This window comes from Ischnura elegans, chromosome 4, assembly GCF_921293095.1.
Source record: "Ischnura elegans chromosome 4, ioIscEleg1.1, whole genome shotgun sequence".
In the NCBI taxonomy this organism is placed as follows: domain Eukaryota; kingdom Metazoa; phylum Arthropoda; class Insecta; order Odonata; family Coenagrionidae; genus Ischnura; species Ischnura elegans.
The window spans coordinates 121,920,481-121,933,086 of NC_060249.1; the positions used below are offsets into that span (position 1 = coordinate 121,920,481).

A 12,606-nucleotide genomic window follows, 5' to 3' on the forward strand; every position below is an offset into this window, starting at 1 on the left:
ATAACATCTAGAAAACAGGCGTTTTATTGTGTTTTTCAGCGCCAATAACTAATTAACAAATGCTTTTCAAATATTTTTTTTCGCTTGCCGAGAACAATAATCTTAGCTTAAACCATATCCAAAACAAGTTCTCTCCAGAGTGTATAATAAGCGAGCAAATGGCAAGCAACCTGAAGTCTGCAGAGCCGTTTTTCGCGGAGGTATAGAACACCCTTAAATGAAAAGTGAAAATTTTCAAGCGCGCGAAAACGCGACGGCTAAGTATGAATGCTGGTAAGACTCCGTGTGACGTCTTTCTGGTTACCGCTGCCGCAAGTGAGGTGACCTTGGGGCGAGGCTTTGAGCGCTGATACGACGCAGGATGCTAGCAGGTAGCCGAGTACCCTGCTAGCTGGTAGCGCTTGGCTTAAATAAGGATTATTAATACCCCATCAAACGAAGGAAACTTCCCGACTTTAGCCAGTTTTAATAGGTGATTATTAAGAGATGTTTCCCTGAGCTCTGTGCTTCAATCATGCATTGGTAATCTCAGACGATGTAAAACTCCTATCTACTCGTATAGAATCTAGGTCCCTGTGACGTCACGTGGTATGGCATCGCATGGGCGCCAATCTGGCCTTTTTTAAATGCGGTTAAAATTGACCATTAACATTCGAGTAAAATGGGATTTCTAAAACCAAATAATTTGTATATTATGAATACACTAGTGGTGGGTAACGAATCGCAATCAATGCCTTTCGTTTTCTTTGATGAAGGAAACTACCCTATTGTAACTTCTTTATATCATAAGATAGCACTGTCTTGTGTAAGTGTATAACCAGTTTAAATAAGACTTACTTAAAATTTGCATGCGACTTATTTTTCATTACGGTAAAATTAAAGGCAGCTCAAGATATATTTTGCGCCCCTTCCTTGAGTTTTTTCTATATCCGCTACTTGCTTATTCGCACGATAGCATCGTTCGCCTTGTGAATTCGAGCTTATTTGCATGCTATATGTTCTCTCCGTCAAGACACTCGTCTCATCCCTCTTTTCTATCCATCGCTCTCTGTATTCCCTCTTTCCAATTCACACTTGGTCTTCCTCTCTTCAGTATTTACGGAGGTTTCCAATTCAATGTTTGCTTGGGCCATCTCGTCTCATTATCCATGATGCATCTTATTACCATGGCCAAACTAAAGTATTTGCTTTCTCTCTAATTCGTCGGCTACATCTTTTTACAATTCCATCATCAACGTTATTGTTCAATTTCTAACTTCATCAAGTCTATATCTGACGATCTGATCGTTGGATTATTCTTCCTCATAGAATAATCCTCCAAGATCGTTAGAACATTAAAGGCTTGCCTGGTTTCGCTTATAGTAGGGCCCTCTTCGCATCTATAGCGTTAAGGTGTTTTTCCTCGTCCCGTTCCTTCCCTTTCCCAGAGGCGTCGTCGGGCTCCCATCGCGGCGGCGCCTCTTTCCTTTTCCCTTCCTCTCCTCCCCCTCCCCGGGTGATCGGGCGTATAAGCCGCTGGCTTGGTTCCCGGCCCCGGTGCGTTGTATCCTCGAAGGGTTCGCCTTGAACCCTCATACTCTTCATCAAGTCTATCCCCTTTCTGAACACCCTTCCCATGAAATCTCAGGTAATATAAAAGTTGAAAATAACCAATGTTCCACGCCTCTGCTCCACATGCTATCACTCTCTATCATTGCTTTATATATTCTGGCTTTCGTTTTTCTGCCAATACGTTGGTTCCACAAAACAGAACGATCTGTATTCCGATGGATAATTTGATTTCCTTTGAACTTGACACTTGTGAAGAAGAAGAAGAGATACTAGAATTGTAATTATATCCGTTTATAAGCATGCAATTTACTTACTTTTCAAAACTTATGTTGGGTTTGTTTCCAAGGTATTACTGTTGGTCTCAGGTACCGGCCAACGTGCAGACACTTAGAGCGCTTTATTTATATTTACACCGCGAAATGGATTGGAGGTAGCCATTTCTCGAGTTCAGCTGTTAGCTCAGGTATTAAAAAATTCCATTTAAGTAACAACAATATTTTATTTCACATCTTCGCTAGATGAATGAAGTGAAAAAATATACACCTTAGGTCCCTCGGTGATACCTATAATTGTGATTGGTTCACCTTTGGGACATAACACCAATTTTAAACTTGGAATTGCAGTGGCAATCAAATTTTTTTGCGTTGACGTTGCTACGCTGCAAAAATAAAACAACACCCTTTTGTTTGACTAAAAGCTACCCTTTTGGCAATTAAAAAATGACATCTCTTAAAACTTCTTGCATACAAGCTGCGCTACAATGATGAAAAGCCTTTTACACACTCTTGGTCAGAATGTTCCCGCGAGCGTGTTCTTTTTCCGATTGAACTGAAAAATTTGCAATGTGCATCCATTTCGTATGCTGCATACATGGATAGTTTGTTTAAAAAAATGTGTTGCATAAAAATGCATTGATGGGTTCGCTAAATATTTATGAATATAGTCGGAGCGACGAAGCCCAATATGAATAACAGAAGCACACTAGCGAAGCGTTCTTTTTCAAATCCACTTGCTTAATTTGACGAATTAAAATTGTTGAGCCGTGCAAATGCACATCACAGCCAACGCAAAACCAACTCGTAATAAAAATATTCCAATCCACTGGCCTCAATTGGACAAAAATTGCGAATCACATTGTATGGTTCACGTGCGTAAAAATAACAGTTAACAACAACGCGCAGTTTTGCGTTAATAAAAATGATGATGTAAGTGTAGAGCCATGAATTTTTCACCAGATCAGAACTTTCAGTGTTCTTCAGAATAATAGCTCTTAACTATCCTGAAGAAAGCATTTCAAACATAGTATAATTTGAAATAAAAATTAGACATCTGATAGCAAATATTGCAAATATTATTACGAAATTTATGGTTTTACTATTTGGCAAATATGAATAAATCATCCCATAAAATGCTAGCGGTTCTCATAATTTCTCGAAACAAGTTCTGCGATAAAAATCCATGCCTCCAAAATCGGTTAAACTTGCAGCCAACGGTGAAATATTTCACTTCTCTACTCTTCCATCCACTTAAAAAAATATACAACGATAAAAAAATTACTCCAAAATAACATCGATATCACAGCCATAAAAATGGGCATCTTTCCTTTTTTCACATAAAATATGGTACCTTAATCACAATGCTCAGCACTCTTGACTTAATAAAAAAGGCTGAGCTTATTTATATTGACCTATCTATCGCCGGGATTAGAAAAATATTATATCTGCGACATTTAAATGCGTAAAACAGTACGAATGGTAACAGTATGGAAGTGGTCAGCAGAGGTTTCGCCTCGGCGCCTTCTTTTGTTTCCTCCGTCGGCCGAGTGGCAAGCGTGGCGTCTTCGTCAGCTGTACCAGCCCCTGAATCGGTCCACGGCCCTCAGCCACTGTTCCATTGTCTTCCTGGTGGCCTCAGCGGTCCTCGACCCGGGCTCGAACACGCGTTCCACTTTGCGGTGGGCCCTCACCTCCTCCATCGAAGACCAGATTCCTAAAAAAAAGGGTCCGCCATAGGCAGCACCGACAGAGAAAAATTAATGAGATCATCGTTTAAATTGGTGGTTAAAGAGAAAGAAAGGTATTTTAAAATACTCGGAAGGGGGATCATCTTTCCCTCCAGAACAGAGCCCCCCAAGCAAAGCACCTCCCAGCATCCCAAATATTAGTATGTAATTTATTGTGAGTATTAGCAAGAAATTTAGTGTGAACGAGTGTATGGTATTTAGAGTGAAATGGGGTGTTATTTTAGTGTGAATATTTGTTTGTAATTAAGTTGGAATGTTGGTTTTACTTTAGGTTGAATATTAGTATGTAATTTAGTGTAAATGAGAGTATGGTTTTAGTCTGACTGAGGGTATTATTTTTGTGCGAATATTTGAGGGTAATTAAGTGTGAACGTGATATTACTTTAGTGTGAATATTAGTGTGTAATTTAGTGTGAATGAGAGTATGGTATTTAGTGTGACTCAGGGTATTATTTTAGTGCGAATATTTGAGTGTAATTAAGTGTGAATGTGGGTATTACTTTAGTGTGAATATTATTATGTAATTTAGTGAGACTGGTGGTATTACTTTAGTGCGAATATCTGTGGGTGCTTTCCATTCATCGACACACGTCGACACAAGTCGACTTGCGTCGCGGTTTTCGTGTTCCATTCTATGTGTGTCGCCGACTGTTGTGACACAGGTCAACAAACGATAGCGCGCAGGAATTAGAGACTTAAAAACAGTCACAGCGAGTCGGCACTAGTCGACGCGTGAGTCGCATGAATTTGGAAAGCACCCTATGTGTAATTTAAATTCATCACTTAAATTGGTGGTTGATGAGAAAGAAAGGTATTTAAAGTAATGGAAAGGGGGATTATCACCCCCTCTCGACCTGAGCCCCACAAGCAAAGCGCCTCCCAATCTCACCAACTTTCACTCGGCTGGCGGAGGAATCGATTATGCTGGGTGGAGAAAAATTGTCACGAAATTGTAACCCCAGGTACATGAGGACTGCGTAGAGGAGACCCAATTCCATCCAACTGAAGGCTGATTTCTGTTGCCATTTCGGCCAATTTGTTGCCAAGTCGTATTTTAATCGGTTTTCAAAAATGTCCGCGGCGCGGTGATGAGCGCATTGCGATCCACTTTTTTTTCTATATTTTGCAGTACGTATAATGCAGTGGAACCCGGGTAATTCGAACTTCTTGGATTCAAAATATTCTTTAATTCGAATATTTCTCTTGGTCACTCGCTCATTGTATTCAAACAATGCTAAAAAAATCATGTATGCTTCGAATTTTTGGCGTGTCAAATTAAAGAATAAATTATAATATGCGATTCAAAATAATAGGGTGGTTTCCTATTATTTTTTATTGCCAAAATCGAAAGCTTATTACTCCTGGAGTACGCATTTCACGCTTTCAGATTTTTTAATGACGATATCTATTTTTCGCGATTAAATGAAAAGAGAAAAATTTCAAGCGGGAGAAAACGCGACGGCTAAGTATGAATGCCAGGAAAACCCCGTGTGACGTCATACTGGATAGCGCCTTCGCCGTGTGAGGTGACCTTGGGGCGAGGATATTGTGCACCGCTGCGATGCTGGGTGCTAGCAGGTGGCAGAGTACCCTGCTAGCAGGTCGCGCTTGGCTTAAATGAGGAATATTAATACCTTATCAAACGAAGGAAACTTTCCGACCTTAGGCAGTTTTAATAGGTATAGGATTATTAAGAGATACTTCCCTGAGGTCTATGCCTCATGCATGCATTGGTAATCTCAGAAGATGTAGAACTCCTATCTACTCGTATAGAAACTAGGTCCCTGAGACGTCACGTGGAGTGGCATCCCATGGGCGCCAATCTGGCTTTTTTCAAATGAGGGTAAAATAGACCATTGCCATTCGTCTAAACTGGGATTTCTAAAACCAAATACTTTGTATATTATGAATACACTAATGGTGGGTAACGAATCGTAATCAATGCCTTTCGTTTTCTTTGAAGAAGGAAACTACCCTATTGTGAATCCATCGGAAAATATGCTTTACTAACTCTATTGTCAAAAGGTTTGTGTAAGACAAAAAGGCCTGCCAGCATAGAGTCTGATGACTAATCAGCCACGTTCAAGAACTTTTAAATGTGACCATATTGTCACAAAGAAAAAAAGAAAAGACGTTTTTCGAATGCCGAATTAATGTAAGTGATTCATACTTCAACTCTTTGAATATGCAAGAATCTTTTATAACAGCCTAGACACTTAATTCGAGGAAACAGGCAAAAATATCATTTTTTTAAATAAACAGTAGGTTTTGTTTTATGGTTGCCATCCAAGGAGATTTATGTTTATTTTTCAATAGTATGTAAGTCAATAAAGTACGTATTCAATTTTTTAAATCTCTTTGGTTATTATGATTCTATTGCAGTGTATTATGCTATGACATCTTGTCGAAACGTATACGATTAAGAGTTATGTTGTTAGTGCACAGCAGTTCAGAGGACATTTTAAGTTTAGAATAAAATAGTTACTTTACCCTACTTTGTTGTTTGTTGAAATGAATATTCCTTTTTTATGGTTAATTTAATCCTGCTAATAGGCGTCAATAAATGTATTTATATTTCAAGTTTTTATAGTGTTTTTATTTCATAGTGTCAATTTAATGAAGAGCTTTGATTAGGAATATGAATTTATTGTTTTGGACCTATTTATTTAAGACTTCTTTAATTGTAATTTTTGGATAGTTCGAAATTTTTAACTTGTCCCTTGATGTTCGAATTATCCAAGTTCCACTGTGTTTGCAATTTCGAGGAATATCATTGTAAAGTTATAAATTTCATAAAGCACATCACCATGAATATAATTCTCGGTTAACACCACTAACTATAGTTCCGTACTATTCCGTATTTCAGAACTTCAGACAGAACTTCCCACATATTTACACCAAAATGTACAATATAATGCTAGAACAAACAAACGTCCAACACGTCACATGGAATAACGTTACATATATCGAACATCTATTTACGCTAGGTCTTTCCTCGTCACCTCTTGCGAAGTATGGAATCAATTGTCATAAGATTAAAAAAAATCTAAAAATGCAAGTCAATACAAAAAGAAATACTATCAAATATTGCTACATGTGAATTGAATATTGTGCTAAAGTTAATAAAACCAGATGTATTTATCGGTTTTCATACGTCTGTCTTGCTGATAGTTATATATACATATGTACTTTTGTTCTATTTTGTCGTATATTAAGTCGCATTCTGTGACATCGATGTTTAATGTAAATCTACATACTTTTGTAATAATTCTGACTCAATTATATTTATGATCATGTATTTTCCTCAGGGACACACTTGTCCCGGAATAATAAATTTCATTTTCTATTTCCACGAGAAACTCGGATCACTTTGTCCGTCAGAGACACGAGTGGCGACTTTTGTAAGCACATTTAAATGAGCGCTGGGTGACAATAAATTTAGAGGCCTACCGGAGGATCCTATTTTGTAATATTCGTGCTTGGATAGCTGATTTAAGTATGAACCAAAATTAGCAATGATGTTCAGGCCGAAAACGCACCATTTTTAAACTAAAGAAAACTTAGAGCAAAGCTGTCCGAAAGCTGGCGCGAGTCGGCCCTACTGTCGGTTGCTACGGATAACTCAAGACTTCGAACGCTTTGCCTGCTGCAGATCGCGATGCGTTTAAGCCAAGACTACCAAGATGGCTTGTCTGGTGCTTTCGGTCGAAGTAGTTTACCACATTAATAAATTAATTTTAAAAGGTGAGAACAGCCCACCAATCCATAGACATTCGATGAGATTAATTTTTATTCGTATATTCGACGAAGTCTTCCTCGAGGTTAGAAATTTATTGCTCCAATAGTGGTTATCATGAAAAGTGGCGCAGCGAGGGGGGATTTTGGGGGATAAAACCCCCCCAGAGCTCAAGAGAAATTTTTAAGTTTAATCCATTTTACTTAATTGGATTGATATTACTAATATAATAGTGTAAGGATTAATAAAATATACCTCAGAAAGCCGTACAACTCTACTAACTATTTTCAACCATTTATCTTAAAATTCCGCAATTTATTAATCTCGCACCTACCTCTTATCCTGGTGGGTATACCATACCCCCACACACCCTGGTATTAGTTGCAACTAAACCCCCCCCCCCCCTCCCAGCCTTAAATGCTAGCTGCGCCCCTGATCATGAGAGACGCTAATTCAGAATTAAATCCCGTGGCCACATTGAGTAATTCTCAATCCTGGTCTACGACACGCACCAATCCTAAACGTTGACCGTGAGCGCGTTGGACAACCTATCCTCATTGAAATGGACAGAGCGTCGGGAATCTTGGGCTGGTTGCCAATGTTTTTATATACGGTCGACTGCCTTTGTATGCTGATTTATTGGCAAATGAAAAGAAGGCGTAGAAATATCGCGCGTTTCATTCCCATCTCCTCATTTCCATGGTAACGCCAGCGGAAATTGTTTAATGCTTTCGGGATGTTTTTGGAGATGTGTGCGGGAAATTATAAATGCTCTCATAATTTTGAAGGATATTTATTATTTGGATAAAAATGTGAGAAAATACCTTATGTTCTCTGGAAATTGGGTTTAGGTGCGTTGAACTCTCCTGATCCTGAATATCGAGTGTCTTCACATTGTCTTCTAATCTTCATTGAAATGGGTGTCCGTATTTGTCAATCAATCTTTCTCAAAATCCTCTTGAAACTGACCTCACTGAAAATCATTGACGCAGAGAGGTGGGGGTTTTGGGGGGATGAAACCCCACTGATTTTGACAATTTTTTTACGTCAGCAAAAAGTATGAAGCTTCAAAAAGCAACGATAATCAGTAGGCTTGCATAAACATTACCCAATTTTAAATCGAATCGTATTTACAACGGGTTGATAATCACCGTTATACAATTCAAAAGTATCCCTCAAAAAATCATTGTAACCTTAAAAAACTTATTTTGCTCCGGAGTTGTGAATTGTACTGTACTATACTGTACTGTTATGTAATTGTATTGTACTGAATGAATTTTGAAGTGCGCTGATTGCCATTTCAGGGAAAGGGATACGAACGTCACAGCGAGTCGGCACTAGTCGACGCGTGAGTCGCATGAATTTGGAAAGCACCCTATGTGTAATTTAAATTCATCACTTAAATTGGTGGTTGATGAGAAAGAAAGGTATTTAAAGTAATGGAAAGGGGGATTATCACCCCCTCTCGACCTGAGCCCCACAAGCAAAGCGCCTCCCAATCTCACCAACTTTCACTCGGCTGGCGGAGGAATCGATTATGCTGGGTGGAGAAAAATTGTCACGAAATTGTAACCCCAGGTACATGAGGACTGCGTAGAGGAGACCCAATTCCATCCAACTGAAGGCTGATTTCTGTTGCCATTTCGGCCAATTTGTTGCCAAGTCGTATTTTAATCGGTTTTCAAAAATGTCCGCGGCGCGGTGATGAGCGCATTGCGATCCACTTTTTTTTCTATATTTTGCAGTACGTATAATGCAGTGGAACCCGGGTAATTCGAACTTCTTGGATTCAAAATATTCTTTAATTCGAATATTTCTCTTGGTCACTCGCTCATTGTATTCAAACAATGCTAAAAAAATCATGTATGCTTCGAATTTTTGGCGTGTCAAATTAAAGAATAAATTATAATATGCGATTCAAAATAATAGGGTGGTTTCCTATTATTTTTTATTGCCAAAATCGAAAGCTTATTACTCCTGGAGTACGCATTTCACGCTTTCAGATTTTTTAATGACGATATCTATTTTTCGCGATTAAATGAAAAGAGAAAAATTTCAAGCGGGAGAAAACGCGACGGCTAAGTATGAATGCCAGGAAAACCCCGTGTGACGTCATACTGGATAGCGCCTTCGCCGTGTGAGGTGACCTTGGGGCGAGGATATTGTGCACCGCTGCGATGCTGGGTGCTAGCAGGTGGCAGAGTACCCTGCTAGCAGGTCGCGCTTGGCTTAAATGAGGAATATTAATACCTTATCAAACGAAGGAAACTTTCCGACCTTAGGCAGTTTTAATAGGTATAGGATTATTAAGAGATACTTCCCTGAGGTCTATGCCTCATGCATGCATTGGTAATCTCAGAAGATGTAGAACTCCTATCTACTCGTATAGAAACTAGGTCCCTGAGACGTCACGTGGAGTGGCATCCCATGGGCGCCAATCTGGCTTTTTTCAAATGAGGGTAAAATAGACCATTGCCATTCGTCTAAACTGGGATTTCTAAAACCAAATACTTTGTATATTATGAATACACTAATGGTGGGTAACGAATCGTAATCAATGCCTTTCGTTTTCTTTGAAGAAGGAAACTACCCTATTGTGAATCCATCGGAAAATATGCTTTACTAACTCTATTGTCAAAAGGTTTGTGTAAGACAAAAAGGCCTGCCAGCATAGAGTCTGATGACTAATCAGCCACGTTCAAGAACTTTTAAATGTGACCATATTGTCACAAAGAAAAAAAGAAAAGACGTTTTTCGAATGCCGAATTAATGTAAGTGATTCATACTTCAACTCTTTGAATATGCAAGAATCTTTTATAACAGCCTAGACACTTAATTCGAGGAAACAGGCAAAAATATCATTTTTTTAAATAAACAGTAGGTTTTGTTTTATGGTTGCCATCCAAGGAGATTTATGTTTATTTTTCAATAGTATGTAAGTCAATAAAGTACGTATTCAATTTTTTAAATCTCTTTGGTTATTATGATTCTATTGCAGTGTATTATGCTATGACATCTTGTCGAAACGTATACGATTAAGAGTTATGTTGTTAGTGCACAGCAGTTCAGAGGACATTTTAAGTTTAGAATAAAATAGTTACTTTACCCTACTTTGTTGTTTGTTGAAATGAATATTCCTTTTTTATGGTTAATTTAATCCTGCTAATAGGCGTCAATAAATGTATTTATATTTCAAGTTTTTATAGTGTTTTTATTTCATAGTGTCAATTTAATGAAGAGCTTTGATTAGGAATATGAATTTATTGTTTTGGACCTATTTATTTAAGACTTCTTTAATTGTAATTTTTGGATAGTTCGAAATTTTTAACTTGTCCCTTGATGTTCGAATTATCCAAGTTCCACTGTGTTTGCAATTTCGAGGAATATCATTGTAAAGTTATAAATTTCATAAAGCACATCACCATGAATATAATTCTCGGTTAACACCACTAACTATAGTTCCGTACTATTCCGTATTTCAGAACTTCAGACAGAACTTCCCACATATTTACACCAAAATGTACAATATAATGCTAGAACAAACAAACGTCCAACACGTCACATGGAATAACGTTACATATATCGAACATCTATTTACGCTAGGTCTTTCCTCGTCACCTCTTGCGAAGTATGGAATCAATTGTCATAAGATTAAAAAAAATCTAAAAATGCAAGTCAATACAAAAAGAAATACTATCAAATATTGCTACATGTGAATTGAATATTGTGCTAAAGTTAATAAAACCAGATGTATTTATCGGTTTTCATACGTCTGTCTTGCTGATAGTTATATATACATATGTACTTTTGTTCTATTTTGTCGTATATTAAGTCGCATTCTGTGACATCGATGTTTAATGTAAATCTACATACTTTTGTAATAATTCTGACTCAATTATATTTATGATCATGTATTTTCCTCAGGGACACACTTGTCCCGGAATAATAAATTTCATTTTCTATTTCCACGAGAAACTCGGATCACTTTGTCCGTCAGAGACACGAGTGGCGACTTTTGTAAGCACATTTAAATGAGCGCTGGGTGACAATAAATTTAGAGGCCTACCGGAGGATCCTATTTTGTAATATTCGTGCTTGGATAGCTGATTTAAGTATGAACCAAAATTAGCAATGATGTTCAGGCCGAAAACGCACCATTTTTAAACTAAAGAAAACTTAGAGCAAAGCTGTCCGAAAGCTGGCGCGAGTCGGCCCTACTGTCGGTTGCTACGGATAACTCAAGACTTCGAACGCTTTGCCTGCTGCAGATCGCGATGCGTTTAAGCCAAGACTACCAAGATGGCTTGTCTGGTGCTTTCGGTCGAAGTAGTTTACCACATTAATAAATTAATTTTAAAAGGTGAGAACAGCCCACCAATCCATAGACATTCGATGAGATTAATTTTTATTCGTATATTCGACGAAGTCTTCCTCGAGGTTAGAAATTTATTGCTCCAATAGTGGTTATCATGAAAAGTGGCGCAGCGAGGGGGGATTTTGGGGGATAAAACCCCCCCAGAGCTCAAGAGAAATTTTTAAGTTTAATCCATTTTACTTAATTGGATTGATATTACTAATATAATAGTGTAAGGATTAATAAAATATACCTCAGAAAGCCGTACAACTCTACTAACTATTTTCAACCATTTATCTTAAAATTCCGCAATTTATTAATCTCGCACCTACCTCTTATCCTGGTGGGTATACCATACCCCCACACACCCTGGTATTAGTTGCAACTAAACCCCCCCCCCCCTCCCAGCCTTAAATGCTAGCTGCGCCCCTGATCATGAGAGACGCTAATTCAGAATTAAATCCCGTGGCCACATTGAGTAATTCTCAATCCTGGTCTACGAGACACGCACCAATCCTAAACGTTGACCGTGAGCGCGTTGGACAACCTATCCTCATTGAAATGGACAGAGCGTCGGGAATCTTGGGCTGGTTGCCAATGTTTTTATATACGGTCGACTGCCTTTGTATGCTGATTTATTGGCAAATGAAAAGAAGGCGTAGAAATATCGCGCGTTTCATTCCCATCTCCTCATTTCCATGGTAACGCCAGCGGAAATTGTTTAATGCTTTCGGGATGTTTTTGGAGATGTGTGCGGGAAATTATAAATGCTCTCATAATTTTGAAGGATATTTATTATTTGGATAAAAATGTGAGAAAATACCTTATGTTCTCTGGAAATTGGGTTTAGGTGCGTTGAACTCTCCTGATCCTGAATATCGAGTGTCTTCACATTGTCTTCTAATCTTCATTGAAATGGGTGTCCGTATTTGTCAATCAATC

The 12,606-nt window shown here is 38.3% G+C and overlaps 1 protein-coding gene across 1 annotated transcript in view; it reads right to left on the minus strand.

Annotated features, from left to right (window-relative positions):
• Positions 1 to 2,030: 2,030 nt before the first annotated feature.
• The window catches only part of LOC124157985 (putative glycerol kinase 5), a 203,967-nt gene continuing 193,391 nt past the window's right edge, over positions 2,031 to 12,606 (minus strand). Inside the window, exon 10 of the mRNA XM_046533119.1 lies at positions 2,031 to 3,540. Coding sequence (XP_046389075.1) covers positions 3,395 to 3,540 — 146 coding nt within the window. The 3' untranslated portion in view covers positions 2,031 to 3,394. The remainder of the gene's footprint in view (positions 3,541 to 12,606) is intronic.